Consider the following 22,149-nt stretch of genomic DNA (forward strand, 5'->3'; position numbering starts at 1 on the left):
TTCTGTCCAATTATTTTGTTTCTGACAGAGATAAGTAAGATATATCTACGGCATTCCCTTCACTCTAAGCTCCTCATCCTATGTCGCATCTATCTATATAGCTTGGTTTGTATTCACAGATTTTAGTTAAGTTTTAGGTTTTCACCAATTATTCTGTGAATTGTTTAACTCTATTCCAGCATACAAGTCAATGAGGAAATTGGAATTGCTAACAGTTATTTTGTGTCTACGGGCAAAATACACAATTGTTTATAGACAGGCGCAAAAAGCATAGCAATAATTCCTCCCAGAACACAGTGGTCCCTGACATCAAAGAGGTACAGAGGAAAATGGCCGTTACAATATGTAAGCCACTGACCAAGTAAGACAGGTTTAGCAAATCTAAGCTTGTCAATAGGCATTACTTGGTATGGTTTTTTAATGTATGATTAAATGGTTCCATGGACTTGAAGACTGATATGGGTCCCAATGCCCAGGAACCCAACATGTAATATGCTTAAATTAATATACATTTGGGTAAGGTAATACTGCTATTTTACATCACGTTGTATACTGTTGCCTAGATCACCCAGGAAATGGTTTTAACGAATTTTTGGACCAAGAGTGTTTAAAAATTCAGATGCACTGGTTTATGCCCATATTTAACTCTTTAGTGCCTGGAGGTTGAGCAAAGTGACATTTTCATGGACAGTATCAGAACTGAACACAGCAAAATTCACAGCTCTAAGGTCTGAAATGCATAGTTCTAGCTGAACAAAAGAAAAAAAAAATATTAGAAATTTCTGCTTAGTTTTTACATGTACATTTATAAAAACACTCACTTTCAAAGAATGTATTCCAAAGAATTCAGAAATGCTTTCTAGTGCAAACACTTGATGGTTTTGGGAACAATAAATACCAGAATTATACAAAAACCGTCATTACCCAATGTGTCCACTGACAACATATCCAATATCAGACAGAATTTAAAAAAAAAAAAAGTGACTGAATGTAAAGTACAAACTAGGGTAAAATTAAAAGGATTCTTTGGTACTCAACATAAGCAGTAAATTAATGCAATCACAGAAGACGAGGCAGATGAGAGATTTAACGTATAAAAAAAAAAAATGAAAATTACAAGGAACACTAATATAGTAACTAAACCTTAAAGCAAAAAAAAAAAAAAAAAAACGGTCCCCAAATTTAACAGCTGATCCCTTGTCCATCGACACACTGAGTGCTGCAGTGAAAAAAACATAAAAATGAATTTCATTTCTGAAGTCTTTGCAAAAGGTTATCCATTCAGACATTACATACAGACTTCTGTATGAATGGAGGCATTATGAAAGTTCTAGTATAGGACTCTGCAGTGAACTGCTCCACAATGCATTGCAGACATCCCATGCAGCGCTTTAACCAGTCGGAAAATAATAGTAAGAAGCCAAATAGAGTAGCTGCTACGTAATTGTGACAATTTGATAGCTGCCATTCTCCAGAGCTGACGGTTTAGCTTCTGTAGTTGTTCTTGGCTTAGGTGGCCAATCTGGATCGACCAACAGCTCCTGTGCTAAGTGCATATATTTGGCTTTAGGAGTCTTCTTTTTGCAGAAGCACAAAAAGGACAATAATCGTGCTGCCCAACGATCATTTACCTCCTAAGAAACAGAAAAAGATTGATCAATCTACACAATCTAGACATGACTTTGTAACCTGCGGAAACGGTCAAAGACACAAAATATGAACAGACACCCAATTTTACAAGAAAGATGTACTGTATGTGATAGAATACATCAAAAATGATCAATAACATTTTTCAAAAACACAACCAGGAATAAATGGTTTGTTAAACGTAATACTGTGCTGTGTTAGTACAGTCCTGAGGAGAGAAGTACTGCAAGCATTTATAGTAGTAGCAATAGCTAGCCTTTCACAAAGCCACACACCATGCACAAAAAATACATTCACCTAGCTTAACACACATGTAGTGAAGAGATGAAGAGGCACATAGATAACAAGGCACATGCTGCTAATGCAAGAGATAAGGGGGCAGCAGAGGTCAAGCTGCCCAAATACATATGAACAGTTAAGTTCCAACCTGTGGGGGGTGGGTGACCATGTGGGACTCTCCCTGCTTGTCTCGGTTGAACACAAGTTTCCAGAGTATGATATCAAGGACGATAGTCTGTGAAAAATTGTGGGTGGGTGGGAAGAATTAAAAGCACCAGTTCATTAGATACATGCAAATTATATGAAATATATCAACAGGTCAATAACTTATTAGGACACAATCACAGTGCTCAATTACCAGGTACATGAAAATACTCATACGATTTTAAAAGTGTTTCAGTGTCCTTCAACACGGCAGATTGGTGAAATAGTGATACTTTTGCCAAGAGATTAGGATTTAGAAAAAAAAAACATACAGAAAAAAAAATAAAATAAAAAAAATCCAAAAACTCTATAGACTATAGGCTCCTTTGCAACCAATCCAAAATGAAAACTCAGCAAATAGTTTTCGTTAAAAACATCCTACAGTTTTCAGCCCTATGCTTCGTTACTTGCTTCCATATGTACCCTAAATGTAGATTAGCAAAATATGGAGGATGTATGATAAGAAGCATGAATGCAGGATCAAGCTACTGTTTTTTGCTTGGAGTTATTATATCTGTTATTTTGATAAATGGTAGTATGTATATTAACCGGGTATTATACATAATAACCAAAAAGATGGTTAATGTGATAAATATTTTAGATTTTACCGGAATTCATCACATTAACGTGTTATTATGAACAATATCCAGCACCCTCCGGTTAGTGTGATAAATGTCACACTTATGTAGGTATGAACCTGTCTGTTCCTGATGTCGACAGAGGTAGAAGTGACTCCAGGAACATTCTTGGGGTCATTCTGCAGATTAATTGCTGATGGCAAGATGCATGAGATTGGCACTAAGAAAGGACAATTGGCTCACAAGTATTCTAGGAACCATTTTGCCATTTGTAAGGAGAATTTCATTTTACAAGAGGAAGTTTCAGATGTAATTGTGACTCTTGGTGAGTGTGCCAGGAAATCTTCAATCACAGGTGGGCAACGTTTCAAAATATGTAACTGCAGGGAAAAATATGTGTCAGGAAACTGTAGCTCCAAGAAGCCGGGGTTACTGTGTAATTCCACATGCCAGGACAGTTTGCCATGTTGTGACAAGTAGAAGATTGTTTACAAATGGTGAGAAGAAAATTGTTTTTTCATTGAATAGAACATTGTCCTTTTTATTTCATAAGCACTGATGACAATTCTATACTCCCTAAATATTGTAATTTATCACTTCAGCCAAGAGGGTTTGGGTTGTATGTAAAATAACTGGATAAGGTAATAAACTGACTACATATCACATCAGCCACCTTTATTGGTTATTATGTATAATAACCGGTTATTATGCATACTAACACATTTATCAAACAGTAACAGTAACATGTTTGTGTAGGAACAGCATACAGAAAATAGTGGGAAACCTTTAAGACTAGTTGCTTCATTAACCTTTCAAATATTTTTGTAAAATATAACAAATTGAGTTGCAAAGGTATGTTTCTGCCGGTTTACCAATCAACTTGGCAAAAGAGAATTCAGTAATATCTTGTTAGTTTATTCAGCTTTCAGATATCTTGATATTTTCACTCAAATTGGTTTGATTTAGAAATAAAAAAAAAACAAAAACAAATTTCCTATTACAGGTCCATTAGAATTTTTTGTTAAAGAAGTTGTTCAGAAGGTTTTTTTTTTTTTTTTTTTTTTTTTTTTTAAGTCCAAGAATGGGCTAAAAAAAAACAGAAAGATGCAATACTCAGCTCATCAGCCCCTGCTGGCTTCTACCTCCTCGTCCTTCTTCACACAAAAAATGCCTGCTCAGCCAATTACTGGCTGCTAATCACTGACTGCCGGGCTATTCCGTGTGTGAAGAGGGGTCATGAGCTAAGTGATGAGAGGGGAATCTGGGAAACACAGGAACGAGACCAATGGGAAATCATTGAGTCGAGTATTACTTGTATTTTATTTTTTACCCATTTAGAGCATTTTGTAAAATCAAGTACCTGCTGGATAACCCCTTTAATACGTAAAGCATTTAGAATTATACATATAAATATCACACAAGTCTCGATTTGTGGTAACTTCCATCTCACGAAGAGATACACACAGGCACCTGAAAACTTAAACATCAATGAAAAACCTGAAAAAAAAAACAAAACAAAAAAACCCCTCAAACAGAGGGACTATTTTTAACTTACTGCCCACCCAGGTTCTTTGTGTGGGCTGTTTGCTGGACTTAATGATTTGCATTCTCTGCCAGCCCAGGGCATATCAATAGCTGATCTTGAGAAATAAAATGCACTTGCTTTTGTGGGTACGGTTGGGTTAATTAAACAAACCTTTGTTACAAATGCAAGTGATGTAGCGAAGGTTAGTTAGGAAAATGGCTCTCTGTCTCACTGGATTATCTACATCTCTGGCAGAAAGGCAATAAACTGGAATCCTTTAAAAGGAGTTATCCAGCTTCTGAAATTCACCAATAGTGAGTACATAGTGTGGAGCTCTGTCCATAGTTGACAGCAAAACTTCTCACGAAGCTCAGGAGTGTGCACAAAGCCTCATACAACTGTCTATGTATGTAGTGTAGTGTAGTTATGGCACAAAGTCCTTATAAACTAAATAATGCCTATGGTCCTACACAGCACCTCTCGCTTCTCATACCCATGCCGAGTCAGATCTCAGAATAGATAGAGCTGTGCAGGGGTGGAGAGAAGATATGTGCCTTTCTAGAGATCATGCTTGTGAAAGAGATGCTAAACCCGCCCATTTATTTTTTACATTCCCATCTCAGAAGCCTCTGTTACTAAGGATGTATTTTCCTTAGTAACAGATAGTGGACAAAAACTTTAAAAAAGACAGGAGCCCCCTGGTGGTAAGACTTTCAATTCAATTTAGAGTGAATATTATGTGAAAAGTTAGTAACCATTTAAGGACCTTCATTTAAAGTACATAATACCTTGAAACCCTATAGGTATACCTGTAGGGGCAAGGAGATAAGTTACAGATTTCTAGGGCAACACTGTAATGAGGAAGAGGTCTTTCTCTATGAATATTTTATGCATAAATAATGTTACTGCAGAAATCTAGACACTACTTACAATTTTTTCTAGTTAGAGTACCAAGAACCAGTCAGAAGAATTGTGTCATGTTATTTGGCCACAGATGTAAAAGATTTTCCCCAGATAATGGGGACATAATGATAAGATAAGAATACTCTTTGGATAAAAGGGACATACACAGACGACATTCCACAATATACAAGGCTACGGTTACCATAAAAGGACTTGGATAAAAACTGTTATAAGTCTTTAGTCATCTTATTAAAATTTGCAATAGCAACCAGAAAATGATGTTGCATAAAATACAACATAGATCCCCCATATAAGTAGGGGCAAGGTAAACCACCAGTCATTAGCATAACACATATGCACCCGTTGTAACACTTACACCAAGTTTCTGTCTGTCTGACCATTTGGAATAAGACATTCCTAGACTGAACTTTTCACATGCTTATTAGATATACATGGATGCAAAGAGAACAGTCTTGACAATACATGACCGTGCTGCAGTAAATGGAGGCAATGGATATCATGGAGCAAACATGCAAGCAATTTTGCTTTGCAGTATGCAGCATGCCTAGCAGCAGTAAATGCAGTGATGTATAGTTTGGTTGTGTGAAAGCAATCGGCAACCAGCCAGCATTAGTGAGGTTATCAAAAGGAAGGAGGTCTCCTGAGCACTCACATAACAGTGAGTGGAAGTTATAGTAACAGAAGAAAATAGCAAGCTATGCTATTTATGGAACTTGGGAGTCATGGAAGCAGCGTAGTTTACCGTGTTTTACTGTTTGTGACTTCCATGGCACAGCTTGTGCTAGTTTCTGTAACCCCAGAATTTACAACAAAAAACTGGTGCAAAGTGGAGCCTCTTGGGTGCACGGCCCAGATGTGCCACTTTGCTCTTTACCCTTAGTCTTAAAATTGCGAAGAAGGTAGGTAATGTGTATTAATGCTCTTAATAATTCAGGTGCAAGAAACACCAATTTTAATAAGTTATCCCCCAGGGTTATTTGTTTTAGTGGACTGAATACTAGCATAAATATTGTGTCAAAGTGCAAAATCAGTGTCTCATTGTATACAGCAAGGGAAGTGTTTGTTTTGTTTTTAATCTCAAAGTCAAATCAGCTAAAATTGTGATATTCTATTAATAATAGTAATAATAATAAAAAGGGGCAGAGGTGCCCAAATGTTCTTGTGGTAATTCCAATAGGATGCAAATGATCTAGCACTACCCTAAGCTTTATAGATTCTGGAGAAATGTGCTACAAGCATATCATTTACATGGTCATAAGCTGCCCCTAGATCTCAAACGATGCATTCCGGACGACCTCACTGGCTTGTTACAACCTCAAAAGTCAGTTTCCATCTACAAGCTACTGTACGTAACACATAACATGGCTAAGCTTCATGCATCTCAAAAACATAAAAGGGCACACTTTGGCACTATGCACGTGTAACACAATTGAAAAATAAATTCTTATTTTGTTTCTGGAAAATAAATCGCTTAAACAAAAAAAATATGTATTTTGAAAGGCCTTAATGCAACAAGAGAGGTTTTTTTTTTTGCTATTTCTCATGAACCATCAGCGCTAGAAGTTTCAGACCTGAAATCTGCAGCACCACTGAACTTCCATAGCAGAACTTACCTGTGCCAATAGCTTTTCAGGAGTTTCCTAATGCACATCCTCATCAATGTGGACAAATATCCCACCATGCAATGCTATTAAAATGTGAACACTAATCTGGATCCAAACTTATGTAGTTCTCCTTATACAATATACTGTACATACATCTCAGTCATTGCACAACTTTCTAATATTCGTTTTCCAGATTTACGTTGGTTGTCGGTGAATGGTAGTGTTCTTATTTACACCTGTAGACTAAAGCGTGTGGCAATCATATGTTGCTGGCAAAGAGACAGGCTTTGTCAAGTCCATATGGAGCCCTGCTCTTGTGTGAACTGCACAAGATCAGTATAGCTTTTTTTGGTCTGTGAAGGTGAATAAGTTCCCATGATCTGACAACCTTTTCAAACTTTTAGTATCTGACTAAATAAGCTGCTGTCTAAAACATTCCTAGGACTTACCTCAACAAAAACCGAAGCAAGGGCATTTCCAATAATAATGAAGAGCATTATTAGGCGCCATCGAAAAGGAACACACACCAACTACAAAAATAAATGTGAATAAAACAGAATTGTCATTATTGCTAGTATTGTCATATGCAGGAGTATACTGTATAGGCTATTAACACATACTTTACCTCAAAGAAGTTTTCAATAGATTCAATGGGATACAGCATGAAGAAAAATATTAAGGCGTATAGAGCCAACACGGAGATTACAAAAAGATCTAAAGGAAGAAATAAGACCAAGAACTTAAGTATTTCATATTAATACATGAGCTATAAAAATATATATCTTCAAAGTTAAGGATCACAAAGATTTCAGAATTTCCTATGCTCTGAGAGTTGTACATGTTAATAAATTAAAAGGATGTAATTCAGACAATGACAAGATTCTCAGGATAACATTGAGTATTAAGAAACAAGATGGCACAAATTACCATTATAAACATTGATATTTTAACCACTTCAGTACCGGGCCAATTTGTGGTCCAGGACCAGACACATTTTAGGTTTATTATGTATGTGCGGTTTTGAGGTCTGTAAAATTTTTCTCGTATGTCTTAGTCAACTAATTTTTGCGTCTTTTTTCGGGGACACATAGGGCTTTATTTTTATGTTATTTTTATTTTCAAATGTGTTTTAATTTTTTTTATATCCAGGAAAATATAAACAAAATAGGAGGGAAATTGTGTCTGGTTTTCAATTTATAATTTTTTTTAAATTTAATAACACAAAGTGTCACTGAAAAACTTTATAAAATAGTTTTTCCTCTCCGTTACAGTAATTTTTATTTTGTATGGTGTCGTCGGGGGTGGGGCTATAACCTTTAATAACGGCATTTTATTAGCGTATTATTTATTTATTTTTTATTATTATTTTATTTACATTTTTTTAAAAACTTTATTATATTTTTATTTTTATTTTTTTTCCAGATTGTGTCCCCATAAGGTGATAAGAGACCTTTGGGGACATCTGATCACTTATTTTTTTGTACTTGAGGCTGATTTCTCCTATAACTGGGGCTGGTACATTTAATCTCAGTTACAGGAGGAATACAGACTCCTGCACACTGTATACACAGTATGCAGAGCTGATCTGGGTCCTGTAGGACCCAGCAGCTCTGGCAGGACACTGCTCCCGGCGGATCACGTGTCCGCCGGGTCAGAGGGCAGCTGATTTATGGCTGCGTCCATAGCTGTGTATACAGCGCTCATTGAGCGCTGTATACACAGCAATCGAGAAGGCAGGGGAGGTAATAAATCTGCCCTGTCTTCTCTCTGGGAGCTCCAGCTGATGTTACAGCCGGCTCCTATTGAAAGCAGCTACATGATCTCCGTGCAGCTGCTGTGTTCTGGTGGACGTACAGGTACGTCCTGGCAGAACTAGACAACCACTTCCCGGACGTATATAGTCAATGGGCAGTCCGGAAGTGGTTAAAGCAACACTCTAGTAATAAAAAAACAAAAACAAAACAAAAAAAACACATTCAACCCATTCACCCCATATAACCAATATAACATTATCCTATTACTTCTTTCAATCACAATTTTTCTGTTCAGTAAGGTTATGTAACCCTGTTATGGGGGGTTCACTGACTATCCTGGAGGCTGGTGTCAAGGTCTGGCATAATGGATTCATCATGCTTAAATCTTTTTTTCTCAAGGGATATCATTTGCTGGCAACTGCTTCCTTCTCTATTCATTTTGAGTACACGCGCGAGGATCTTTTCATGGTCTTACATATATCCTTAGGATGGGTCATAAACATCAGATTGTTGGGGGTCTGACATTCATGACCCCCGACAAATCAGCTGCTTGAAGAGACCACAGAGTTTGGATAAGTGATGTGGCCTCTTCATTTAATACCAAGCACAATCTTATACATTGTGCAGTTGATGTGCAGTGATTGTGCAGCTCATCCCCCCTCACTTGGAAAGGACTGAGCTGAAAACAAACCACAAGTAATCTTCAAGTGGAACCTGCAGTCTCCCAAACACCACAGTCACTTTGAGCAGCGGAGGGTCCCCCAGGTGTCAATCCCACACGATCAGATATTAATGGCCCTTTAGGATAGGTTTCACTATACAAGTCCTCAAAACCCCCTTTAAAAGGGGTTCTCCCCTCTAGTCTGCTGCTATGTCCAGATAATATTGTGCACCTTTGAGAACTACTGACTGTGAGGAAATACAATCATGTATGTAAACCTTCTTGATATAATGAAGTCTGTTATTGAGTACTGATTGTCATTATTGGCTGTCTATAACCATGACTGGTATAACATCACTGGAACCTGCCAACAGTGACCCCAAAGACAGTATAGCTTCACTGGCACATGGCAACAAATAGCCAAGAACACTACATACAAGGCTACGGCCACACAGGAATTCAGCTGCCTGTAGCATAACAGATACAGTCCAACTCTTGCAAACTGACATTCGAGTTGCAGCAATATTACCAGCACTGCCTAGCTCTAAGCTAACATTGGTAAAAGTAATGAGATTTTCTCTTCTAATAAAACATGTTAGATATTAAACATAAGGAAATAAAAGTATATTGAACGTATCATACATACAATTTTTATAGCTGGGTTGGCGAAAAGGTTTTCCTTTTGAGAAGACAATTGCTACAATAAGGTACTGGAAGCTGGACACGAAGAACAGAGTGGTGTTTTCATAGTTTTTGATGTTGTGCTCATCACGTTCAGTGCTATTATCATGGTGATCACCCATAGAGACATTACATGCACTGAAATAGGGAAAAGAAAACAGTATTGTAATATAAAGACTCAACCATGAACAACTCTTAAATGTGTTCACTACTTCACTCACTTGCTGTGGGGTTCCCAGACCTCGTACCAGTGCTCCTGTTTTACCAACATGAAAGCCATGGTCTGAAAAGCCAAGCAAATAACGATTTGGGAGAGGACAGAAAAGAGAAGGGCTCCAGAGATGAGTCCAGATGGGGGTCTTTGTGCAACCAACTCTTTCCACGCTGGATTTAAACTCACTGGGGGAAAAAAAAAAAATAGATATAAATGTCTGTTATAGTTTTGAGGAAACATATGGTGTGACAATGTATCTGTCATAAAAGTTTAATCAGTGGGGTCTGAAGGCTGAAGAAAGCGGAGAGCAACACAACATATTATAACTTGAGCCAAAAGAAGAAGAGAGACCTTTGTATAATGGCCAACACACTCTCTCAAACAACATATTCCACACTTATTTACAGTAGAAAAACAAAAAAGAAAAACAATAGGATGCCACCCACTTGGAGAATAAGATCCAATTTACAGATAAAGTTTCAGGGACAATATCTTTTCAACAGGTGAATGGATTTATACAGCAAAACTGTAGCTCCAATCTCTAGGAGCATTTTGGGCATTCTGTCATTGTATTTTCACCATCCTTAGGTAAAGATCCCGGCCCACAGAGCCAGAACATAATTTAAATACAATAGTTGGGCATAAAAACTATAGCAAACTTTATTACAAAAGGAATAACAATAAATTGATAAAGAATGAAAATTGTGAACAGAGAAAGCAGCAGAACATATTAAAACCTTATGTAAGTAAAGTCTCACACGGGAAAAAAAAAATGAAATTAACATTATTGTTAAACATACACTGCCTGTATAATAACAGAAAACCACAATTTTCAATTTCTTTTGGCCACATGTGTAATAACAAGAAGGAATGGCATCACAAAATAGAAGTTATGGCTACAATCTATGCATGTATATACTTCTACATGGGCATTTCTTCCATTTCTATACTTAACTTTAAACGCGAGAAACTTAAGGGTATGTTCACAGAGTTTTTTGCAGTCGGATTTTGACGCGGAATCCGCCTCAAAATTCGCCTCCCTTGTATTTCAATGGGAATCACTCACAGTTTTTTTTTTGTGCTACCAGAAATAAAATGTGACATTCAATATCCTCACGTGGATTCCGCGGCTCGAGACTCCCTCCTGATTAGGCCCATTCATGCGGGCCTATGCAGGAGCGGGATGCCTTGATGGGATGCCGATGCATTGTATCAGCATCCCATCGCAACTAGCCGCACGAAAAAACTTAGCTAAACAAAGCTTAGCTAAACAAAGTAACAAAGGGTTTTACTGCTCGTCTGTTTTGTTAAATCTGCTCTAATATTTCAAGTTAAAAGTGTTCTGTATACTGATGACCTATCCAAAGGTTAAGACATTAGTACCTGATCGTGGGGCCCTTAACACATGAACCTTGCATTGATTACCTGATCTGACTGTCTTGGAACCTGTACACATGGTATAAGGCCAGAAGCAGCTCTGTTGCTATTGAAGTGAATGAGAGCGAAGCTGCAGTTTGCTCTGGCTGGACATAATGTATGCCATTTCCGACCCCTGAAAGCAGGCATGTTAGCCGATTGGTGCAGGTTATATAGTCTTGGACAACTGCTTTAAGGACATACCTATCATCATCATCATCATCATCATCATCATCATCATCATCATCATCATCAATTGCCTAACCATAAACTGCCCCAACCAATCTGCAGGTTAGATCATCAAGATTTCAAAAGAAGTTCTACTAAACAATATCAAATAAGCACACTTTCCTAACCCCTCCCCATTAAAAAAAAAAAAAAAAAAAAAAAAAAAAAAAGTCCAATATCTAGAAGCACTTACTTGTAAACACTACCACCAAGATTATTGCCAGGTCTATGAAGAGAAACTGGAAGTCACCCAAGTTGCTGAGCATCTAGCAGGAAAAGAAGATCCTTATTTTACTATGCACAGTAGTCTTGCTGCTTTTGAAGTGATACAGTCAGATACAATACAATAAAGGTGTATTAGCACAGGCCAGTCATATTTAGCCATTAGGACAAAAGATACGTATATGGACATGTCACAGTCATATAGTATCAATGTAATGCCTCTCAATAAATGAGATGATCTTGAGAAGTTGGAGCAATAAGAGCTCCGACAGTGCTAGGAGGTCTGATCTTCACTTTATTGTGAGACAGCTACAGTGCCATTTCGCTGTCCAGAGCTGAGCCATTTTCGACACTGCCACAGCCCTTTTAGCTGATTGCTGGAGAGGATATGAGCCCCACAAATCCTCTTTTTTCTTTTTTTTTTTTCAGGTACTCTAAAAGTACAAATGAATGCTAAAAGTAAACTGGATAAAGCTGCCCTCAATGGAACATGAAGAAAATCCTGCAGCCTGACAAGTCCTGTAGTGAACACAGGTTTATATATATTTATAAAAAAAAAAAAAAAAAAAAAAAAAAAAGCATATACTCATCTGAACCTCATGCTCCAATATCCTCCGGCATGTCTGGTTCTTCTGCTCCAGCAGCAGGTTAGTATATGCATTTTTTTTTCTTCTACTTCTGCGGCATCACTCGAGTCTCTTTCGAAGTTCTGCTGATTGGACTGAGAGGTCAGGTGACCAGAACTCTTCAGAAGAACCAGAAGAGACCCGGAAGACCACACAGGAGCAGAAGAACTGGAATGCGCAAGAGGACAACGGAGCATCGAGGTCAACTGAGTAAACATATTTTTTAAATTTTTTCACTGATTTAAAAGATTAAAAGGGTTGTCTGTCTTTGACTGGACAACCCCTTTAATGTCTTGCTGATCAGTTCCATTTTTGGTTAGTGAAAGGCTAAGGTGGCAGGGCTTGACAATTCGTTTTTTTTTGTTTGTTTGTTTGTTTGTTTTCTTTTAAACTAAAATACAGGGCAGAGGTAGGCTGCTGCAGCCAGGTGTCTTACAGACAGGGAGACAAAGGAGGTACATAGCTCCTGGTACACAGAAAATTATTACTCAGTTATAACTAGAAGATCAAACGAGATGAGAAGGTTAAGGAAGGAATTGTTGGGATTTGTTTTCTTCGTTTGTCTTCAATTTTTATTAGTATTCTTTTAGGCAAAATGCACATATGAAGTGTTTGTGTGGATTTGTGCCAGATTTTGTTGCAGAAAATGTTCAACAAAGAACTGACGGGCTGTAGATTTTAAAATCCACATTTCATGTCAGTTTCTGAGTGTTAAAGTGTTGTGTAGAGGAGCGTCATAAAATCTAACTGCTCTAAATGCTACTGCATTACACCACAAATTGCCACATTAAAATTCATTGCGCAAAATCTGTGTGTTGTTCACAACATGTGCATGTAAGACCTCGTTCACATCAGCGTTTGGATTCAGTCTGGGGGGAGTCCGCATAGGGTCTATGAGATCTGTGTACTTTTACTGCACCAGCGCTTGCCCTTGCATTTGGTATTCCGTTCGGGGGTCCTCATGCAGACTCACCTGGATGGAATCCAAACGCTGATGTGAACGAGGGGTAAGCCTTTGTAAGTCAGTAAAATGTTGTTTCTGTGTGTCTTTGGAGCAATCATTATAAATGCCCAAATTTTATCTCTGCATCTTAACCAAATGGCTGTACAGGAATATTCATTAGGTGTTCTGCCTGTGTCCAGCCTTGTCACTTCAAAGTGACCATTAATGAATTAGAACACAAAGAACAAGTAAAACATTTAAACTAGAAAGACATGCCTATTAATAAAAAGATAATAAATCAGTTTGATACCCTAATATAGAGATAATCCTACACATTAGAAAGCTCTTGTTCACTTTAGTGGATACATTTACAGTGAGTATTAGTAAGGTCTATAGTGATGTGACTATATAATACCTGCAAGAAATACTCACAGAATACAGTAGAGTAACTGTGAAGTACTGGATAATACTGTACAGAGCCATGAATTTAAACACACAGAAAGAGGTTATCAACGCTGCACGTCCTTCCCTGCAACAAGAGAACCAAGTCAGAACAATGCACAGCAATTAATAGAGATAAAATACGTAAAGGCCATAGAAACATTTGCTACCAAAATGCTAAATGAATAGTGTTTTTAAAGGGTTGTAAAATGTTAAGAACTATTTGGAGACACTTGCTTGGATCTCACATTCAGAATGTATTAGCAGAAGGGACAAACTAGGTTCACACACACACACACACACACACACACACACACACACCCCAACAGCAAAATGAAAAGAATAAAAAAAATAAAACCACAACATGGGGCCTTAGCCTAAAGGGATTTTATCATTAAGCACAATAACCCACTTTTCCACAGAATAGGTGATAAGGGTTAGATCCCAGCATTAAGGGGAACGGGGGCCAGAAAGTACCCCATGCATGTACATGAAACACAAATGAAAAGAGTGTACGATGACTGGTGCCCCATTCACTAATATGGGGCACCAGTCCGAAGCTTCATAGAAGAGCTTGATTTACATGCAGTAAAGCTGTGCACAAATGACATTCCCCATGATTCATCTGCCTGCTCTCACCCTCCATTCTCCACTCTCACCTGCATTAAAATCACAGGTAATAAATTAATTCCACATCCGAGGTCACATGCTGCTGTGATATTTCGTTAGCAAGCTCACTTCCCCCTCCCTCTTGCGAGCAGCAAACACAGCGTGAGAGCAGGCAGATAAATCATGGGACGTGCAGTTTGTCCACAGATTCACTGCACGTAAATAACAGTGATACAGGGTACAGCAAGTAAAAAAAAAAGCCAAGCAAAGGCTACAATGAGTATTTAGCACTGATGTGGGTATATTTGCAGAAAAAAACTGCTGAAATTATGCATGGAAAAAGAACGCACAAAAATAGTTAACTGTCATTAAATGAAACAAAGTAGCATTAGATTATACCGTATCAAGTTTGGCACACATGCAATGCTAGGAGTCCTGGAGGTGAAAGGTGATGCTACAGATGCCTCTAATTCGGACAAGGATATCCCCCCATGCGCTCTCTTCAGTGCCTGAAAACATATGCAATTTCAGTAACAAGACCGACAGACACTTAAAGGGGAGACTGCCGACAGGAAAATTGGTATGAAACCAATGGCAGTACCTCGTAGAGCAGATTCCACACTTTCAAAGATGCCATTCTTATTCAGTCAGCATTGCTGTTCCATATTCATAAAATTCTGTGTTTTATTCTTACGCAATTTAGTCAACAAGTGATTTAGGGGTGTTTCTTATCCTTACAGGGCTTCACTCTCCACTCTAGAAAACTGCCCCAAGTGTTGTCCAGTGATATCTCCCAATGTGGCATCCTAACATCTTCAGACAGACACAGTACAGTCAGTACTGCGCTTGTCATGGCTGTCCCAGGCAGTTATCTACAGCGGAGTGCAAAGCCTCAGTAAGAAATGGCCCTTAAGCACTTTTAAGCTTAAGAATAAGCAGCAGATTTTCATAAAATGGAACTGCAATACAGAATAAGACAGACATCTTTGGAAGTGGTAGAGGCAGACCTACAAGGCAGTCATTAGATAAAGGGAGTTTATCAGCAGGAAAATCTCTCTTAAAGTCTTTTATAACAAGACAAACTGAGCAAAGGAAGCATTTAGCAGCTACATCTCTCGTCCTATTTTTAGTGTGTATAGGATCGTGGGAAAAAGTCAGAGAAGATAGTGGATTATGTATGCGTCTATGCCAGTGCTTGGCTCATAGTTATTAACTGTGTATACCTATACTAAGGATGATAATCATTGACTAGACAGCAACTATCAAAAGGGGTTGTCCATGTCGGTGTACCCTTATCCATCAATATAAATTAGTGGTGGTCAGACCAGTGTTCTTGCACTAGTCAGCTTATATTGATCTTAAGGAGATGGTTCTGTACGCTGTGTTATGGTCATGCCCCCTACAGGAGCTCAACTTCCATTCAGGTTACCATATAATAAAAGGGTTATGCAATTAACAAAATTTAATTTGCCTTTTCATCACAATCCTGAAATCGCTGTTAGCCCTGACCCAGAGTCTGAAATATTTCATGCAGGCTTATTCCTCCTGCTACAACCTATGATCAAGTGTCCTCATTGTAGTGTATAGTTAGGTGGCAAGAGGACAAAGCTCACTGAAGCCTTTAGTGTCATGAAAATCAAGATTAAAATCGAGAATTACTCAGAAATTGGAATAAACTTAAGATTTTATTTTGAGGGAATATCACCGAGTCCTCCTACATAGTGGACTGAGCCATCTTCTGGCTTTTTTCACTGTGCAGATACCAGCTGATTGGCGGAGGTGCAAGATCTCATACTGGTGACCCATCATAAGGGCAACCCCTCAAATTAAACTTTATTTAACACCCCACTAAAATGGACATTTTTTTTTATGTGTGTGTGTGTGTGTGTGTGTAAAAAAATTGTTAATGTAATACAAAGTAATATTGATATACATCACAAAAAAACTATTCAGAAGAGGCTGCATGGATACCGTAAGCGCTCCAGAAAACTGTAAAAAGTTATAGTTCAGTGTACTCTGGTTGAGAAATGTTAGGTATGTCAACTGTGCTAGATAAACTAGGGCTATCCAAACTTGTACAAGTGAACGTGACAAAGGCAGCATGGAGACTCAGTGGTCTGCCACTTTAGGCATAAAAAAAACAAAAAAAAAAAAACACAATCTCTAAAAAGAGGTGCCACTTACCCCACAATCATTGGCTCCATCTCCACACATGCCAACATAGTAACTGTAAAATAAGTGAAGAAAGTGAATGCTAGATCAGGATAAGGGAAGAAAATTTAAAAAAAACATGACTGGTAACCAATTTTTTTTTTTTTTTCTTTACAGACAGCTATTCTCTTCAATGTCCTAAAAAGGAGGTCAACACATATTTGTATGTATTTTGTGGTCACATTTTAATTTGCAGGATGTTAAAATCTATAGCAGGAGTCATAAACCGCCGACACTGGTGCCGAGGTCAGCAGTGCAGGCATATTTATTATAGTTTATTTTTTTTTAGATTATTGTTTATTTATATAGCACCATTAATTCCATGGTGCTTTACATTTGGGGGTTACATACAGAACACAAAATATATAGGTAGATATAATACCAACAGTGATCGAATGGCACAGTGGGGTAGGGGGCCCTGCCCGCAAGAGCTTACAATCTATGAGGGAAGGGGGGTAGAGACAGAAGGAGAGGGGGAGACAGTTTAGATGGTGGTGTGGTGATAGTGATATTTACTTGACGCAGGACTTTCTCATGGACCATGTCAACACAGTAGAGGTGAGGGGGAATGTAAGAGACATAGCATGCTAGTGTCCAGGCTGTGAGCTAGTAAGAGGCCAGAAATTGTATGTGCAATTTGTTTTGATGCCTTGAAAAAAAAAGTGCAAAAGTAAAGTATGACATATTTGCCCTTAAAGTATCAACAGAATGGCAAACCAAAAAAGTGACACCATTTTGGAATCTATACCTTCAGACACTTATACTCAACTTTTGGACCCCACAGGTGTTTCACAGAAAGGGGACCGAAAATGAAAACTTGCTTTTATTTTATTCACTAAAATATTGCTTATTCTATTCATTTTTGCTATGTACTTTCTTAACCTGCACATACATTACACACACACACACATTATTGCACTTATATTTGTATCTGAAAATAGCTGTACCTATATCCTGAAGTGCAACCCTTGACCTGGGAAAATTGGCCTTTTTAAAATTGAGAGATTTTGCCCTCACAACCTTTTTTTTTTTCTTTCTTACAATTTAGGTGGAATCTGATTAGATTATGGTCACTATTACTAAGGTTTTCACCAACAGTGACATTTCCAACAAAACCTGCATTACTAGAACTGATCAGTTTCAGCAAACATCCCCTCTAGTTGGATTTTTATACATTCTAGACCAGGGGTCCCCAACCTCCGGTCCGCAGACCAGTACCGGTCCGCGGGGCATGTTGCACCGGTCCGCGTACCAGCGGCGAGGAGTCAGCAGCTGCTCCACAAAACTGACGCTTGGTTGTTGCTTATCGGGATAAGGTGAGCAAAGTGTGGGGTTGAGCCGGGACCCGCTGTATGTCCGGGATTCTAGTACTGTGCAGGACAGGCAGCGGGTCTTGGCTCCACCCCGCACTCGCCTACCAAACGTTGGGCAACTACATTACACTGTTTAACCCCGCCCCCAACCACACCCCTTCCCACCCCCACAGGGCCATAGAAAAATTGTCTTGCTGAAACTGGTCCCTGGTGGAAAAAAGGTTGGGGACCACTGCTCTAGACCACAGAACGTGTAATAGTTATCCTGCAATAAGTTAGTGAACTCCCTCCCATTTGCAGACAATGCAGAACCATGATTCCAGTCAATATGCAGGTAGTTAATATCTCCCATCAACACCACTGTCGCTCACTCAATTTGCTTACATAACCGATCCATGAATTTAACTCCCCCTGCTGTTTTCGTCTTACACAAGGCACAGGCAGTATTCCAGAGGTGCTTCCTTTCAGATTGGAGTGGAGTGATCTAAAAGTCTCTATAGCAGGGGTGCTCACACTTTTTCAGCGTGAGCTACTTTTTAGCTGACCAAGGCAGAAGATCTACCAGGGCGGGGCCGGCCTGTGGGCAGGGCGGGCGTGTCTGTGGGCGTGGTCGTGTAAGTGGGCGGGGCCAGGCAGATCGTGACAGCAGGAGACAGCGAAGTTCTGTGGCTGCCCAGGGATCCCCGCTGTCTGCTTCGTCACAGCGCAGGCTGAGAGTTATCCCTGGACACTGGCAGGCTGGGGCTGCGGCAGCCCCGCCTGCCAGTGTACGGAGATGACTCAGCCTGCACTGTGAACAAGCAGACACCGGGGATCCCTGCATCCCGCGATCGACCCATACGTCCTTTGCGATCTACCAGTAGATCGCGATCAACGTATTGGGCACCCCTGCTCTAGAGTCTAGTTCAGATTGGAGTCTAGTTCTCTAAAATTATTCTCAAGCTTGGACCACAACATCTGGATCTTCCTCAGACCCTCCCAGCGATTTGTCTTCCCGTTCCCAAACCCTGGCACCAGGGAGACAGCATACAGCCTTCCCGATTATAGAGTCCCCTATAACTATTAACTGCCTTGCCCTACCTGCACTTACCACCCAGCTGTTAAGCAGAACAGTAGCCGCTAGGTCTGCCACTTCTGATAAGGACATCCTTACCCAACTTGCCCATTTTTTTTCTTAGTAGCAAGTATGGAGGGAAAAAAAAACATAAGTGGTACTGAAAAACTTTTATCAATCAGTTTTGGAAGAGTGAAAGCAGAAACCAACATCTGACCCCTATGCTATTAGGCCCAGGACTATACAGTGTTCACTAGTGCCATCACCTTAACTACTTCAGTGCCAATTTTCCCTGGCTAAGGACTAGACACATTTTTATTTTTGTACATGCAGTTTTGAGGGCTAGAACCTTTTTTCATATCACAAAGTGCCAAAAAAAAAAAAAAAAAATAGTTTTCCCTCTCCCTTATGGGAGTTTTATTTTACAACACATACTGTGTAAAGCCTGTGACATGGGTGTGGTAGTGGAGTCATTTTATTTCTTGTCCATTTATTTATTTAAATCTTTTATATATTGTGCCCACCATATAGTCAGAAATAATCTTTGGGGGGTATTTTAACAGTGTTTATTCTGCCGATTTCCCATGTAATTGGAGCTGACAAACTAGTTCCAGTTACAGGAGGAATATGGCCTCCTAAGCTTTACTGTAGAGCTGATCTTGGTCCTCTAGGACCCAGCAGTTTATACATTTGCCACACCCAGGCATGTGACCATGGGGTCAGAAGTCAAGCTGCATAATGGTTGCTCCCATAGCTGTAATAAACTTTCCCTGCCTTCACTATGGGAGGTCCAACTGTAGTAAGCACTCCTACAAGCTGGCACTCTTGGCTGCTTGATCTTGAAAGAAACTATAGTTACACATTTATACATAGACACACACACATCCTTGGAGGGTTAAATGTGGACTGCCCAGATGTATAATATCAATAGGTGGTCTAGGAGCTGTTAAAAGGGTTTTAGCATGCTATGTGCTTCTTTCCAAACTGCAATTACCTCCAGACTTGCATAGAGATAACAGAGGCACTTGCCTAGCTCTTATCAGAGTTTCAGCAACTGAAATCTATATGCAGAGAAATGGACAGAAGAGAATACAGATAGCTGGAGGTAAGGACTGACTCATAAGTCCGACTAGAGAGCAGGTCTGCAACCTAGACAACTAGCTGTAAAGTAAAACACTGAAGAGAAAATCTGTTGCATCTTCCAAATTGAGTGAGACAGATAAAGTGATACATTGGGTTCAGTTAGTTTAAGCTACCAATATATATTATATAAAAATCCTGGAGCTGAGAATAACCCCTTTCATTAATGCTAAGTATTAGTTTTACTGATTTATAGTATTTCTACTTTTTGAAATACTGTTTGTACAAGGTGGTTTCCCTCTGTGACTAACAGCAATAGCACTACTAGCTGTAACACAATAAATCGTACATTACTTACTCTACATTCTGCAACTCTTCCACAAGCTGTGTCTTTTGATCAGGTGCCATTCGTGCAAACACTGTACCATGTAATACCAGCTGCAAAACAAAATGTCGGTAAGAAGATTTCTCGGAATAAAGTAGTTAGAAACAGAAATGTCAAAATCTGTCAAACCTTTGGAAGCAGGTCCTGAAAGTGTTCCAAGATGACTGCAAAAGACTTTCCATTCATAGCAAAATGGTAATCAATTGCTTGACTCTCTTCAAGACTGTCATTTAAAGACTTCATAGGAATAACCTGAGGGTTGAAGAAGTTTTATATTAATATTTGGAAGCCTCTATGTAATAGTAAGACTTTTAAACTTACCTTTTACAGAAAATGTTTAAATCATTTAGTTAATAAAATATTATGTACATTATATAAAGCTGGCCATTCACATTAGGTGTACCATTTTGATGCAAACAGCCGGCCATCTATTATGTATGGTGGTCTCCAAACTCTCCCGAAAATGCATATACGAGGTGAAATAAGGATAGACTAGCTCGATTTCAACCCAATCATTTTGTTCTCTGCTCGACTGAGCATGTGTATTGTGAAGTCAAGTGTTCAGCCAACCACTATGTAAGGTATATGGCCAGCTTACATAAATGCTGCCTGTCTGAATTTCAAATTCCAAGACAGATTAAAAAAATTAAAATATATGCATATTCATTTCAAGTAAATTTTTGTGTGTTTGTTGCTAATTTTTTCCATGGATTAAAAAAAAAAAATGGTTTAAAAGGAACTTGCCACCACCAAAATAGCTACTAGACACTTATATGCCATTGTAGGGTGTTTAGGGACATAATTACTTGCTGATGATAAAATCAACTTTTATTGCATACTCTAGTGCAGTCTATAAGAGATGTCAGTCTTTCCCCAGAGTGCACAAAACAGCTTATATGATATGAATATAGATAAAAGTGGATATTCTCAGTAGCATGCCTATGGCATATATGTGGTTTAGAAGAGATTTTGGTGGTGGTAGGCTCCCTTTATAGAGGCATTCCCACAAAGGACATTTATGGCAAATGCTTATTTCCTAAAAATGTCTCAGCTGCGGATTCCAACTTTGGCATTCGCATCCATAAAGAGAACGCAAATCCCCTGAACCACCTATGTGGCAATCACTGGATCAAGGTACAGAATATATGAAGTGGCTAAACATGTGAGCTGCTTTCTCTAATCACTTCTGCTGGTCACAGTCGACTTTTTACATAACTCATAGAAATCATTGGAGCAATTCTAACACCTTCCTTGGCGGAACTCCTGTTCTCTATATAGATGCAGGTTCAAAATATACCATAAATTTAATAAACTGGGAACAACTTTTTAGAAACTATTAGGGGGTTTTGATTACTTATTCTAAGGGTAGGGCCATCTACACCAGTTTGGGGTGCTGGGTGTCACCCCACTAATCTATTAGCAGCTAATACACAGAAAATGGAACAGGATGCAGACAGCTCTGTTCTGTGTGTAGTTGCCAGACAAGATTACTGCAAATCAGTTACCATTTAGTGACCAAATATTGACCCAAGCTGCAGTGACTCAGTTTC

The 22,149-nt window shown here is 38.9% G+C and overlaps 1 protein-coding gene across 1 annotated transcript in view; it reads right to left on the bottom strand.

The window, feature by feature from the left end:
* Positions 1–231: 231 nt before the first annotated feature.
* The window catches only part of ATP13A3 (ATPase 13A3), a 96,276-nt gene continuing 74,358 nt past the window's right edge, over positions 232–22,149 (bottom strand). The window contains exons 22-33 of the mRNA XM_075268560.1: positions 20,729–20,851; positions 20,573–20,652; positions 16,741–16,783; positions 14,956–15,065; positions 13,939–14,035; positions 11,909–11,981; positions 10,079–10,256; positions 9,823–9,995; positions 7,387–7,475; positions 7,211–7,291; positions 2,075–2,161; positions 232–1,634 (exon numbers count right to left, since the gene is read on the bottom strand). Coding sequence (XP_075124661.1) covers positions 1,437–1,634; positions 2,075–2,161; positions 7,211–7,291; positions 7,387–7,475; positions 9,823–9,995; positions 10,079–10,256; positions 11,909–11,981; positions 13,939–14,035; positions 14,956–15,065; positions 16,741–16,783; positions 20,573–20,652; positions 20,729–20,851 — 1,332 coding nt within the window. The 3' untranslated portion in view covers positions 232–1,436. The remainder of the gene's footprint in view (positions 1,635–2,074; positions 2,162–7,210; positions 7,292–7,386; positions 7,476–9,822; positions 9,996–10,078; positions 10,257–11,908; positions 11,982–13,938; positions 14,036–14,955; positions 15,066–16,740; positions 16,784–20,572; positions 20,653–20,728; positions 20,852–22,149) is intronic.

This window comes from Leptodactylus fuscus, chromosome 3, assembly GCF_031893055.1.
Source record: "Leptodactylus fuscus isolate aLepFus1 chromosome 3, aLepFus1.hap2, whole genome shotgun sequence".
Classification (NCBI taxonomy): Eukaryota; Metazoa; Chordata; class Amphibia; order Anura; family Leptodactylidae; genus Leptodactylus; species Leptodactylus fuscus.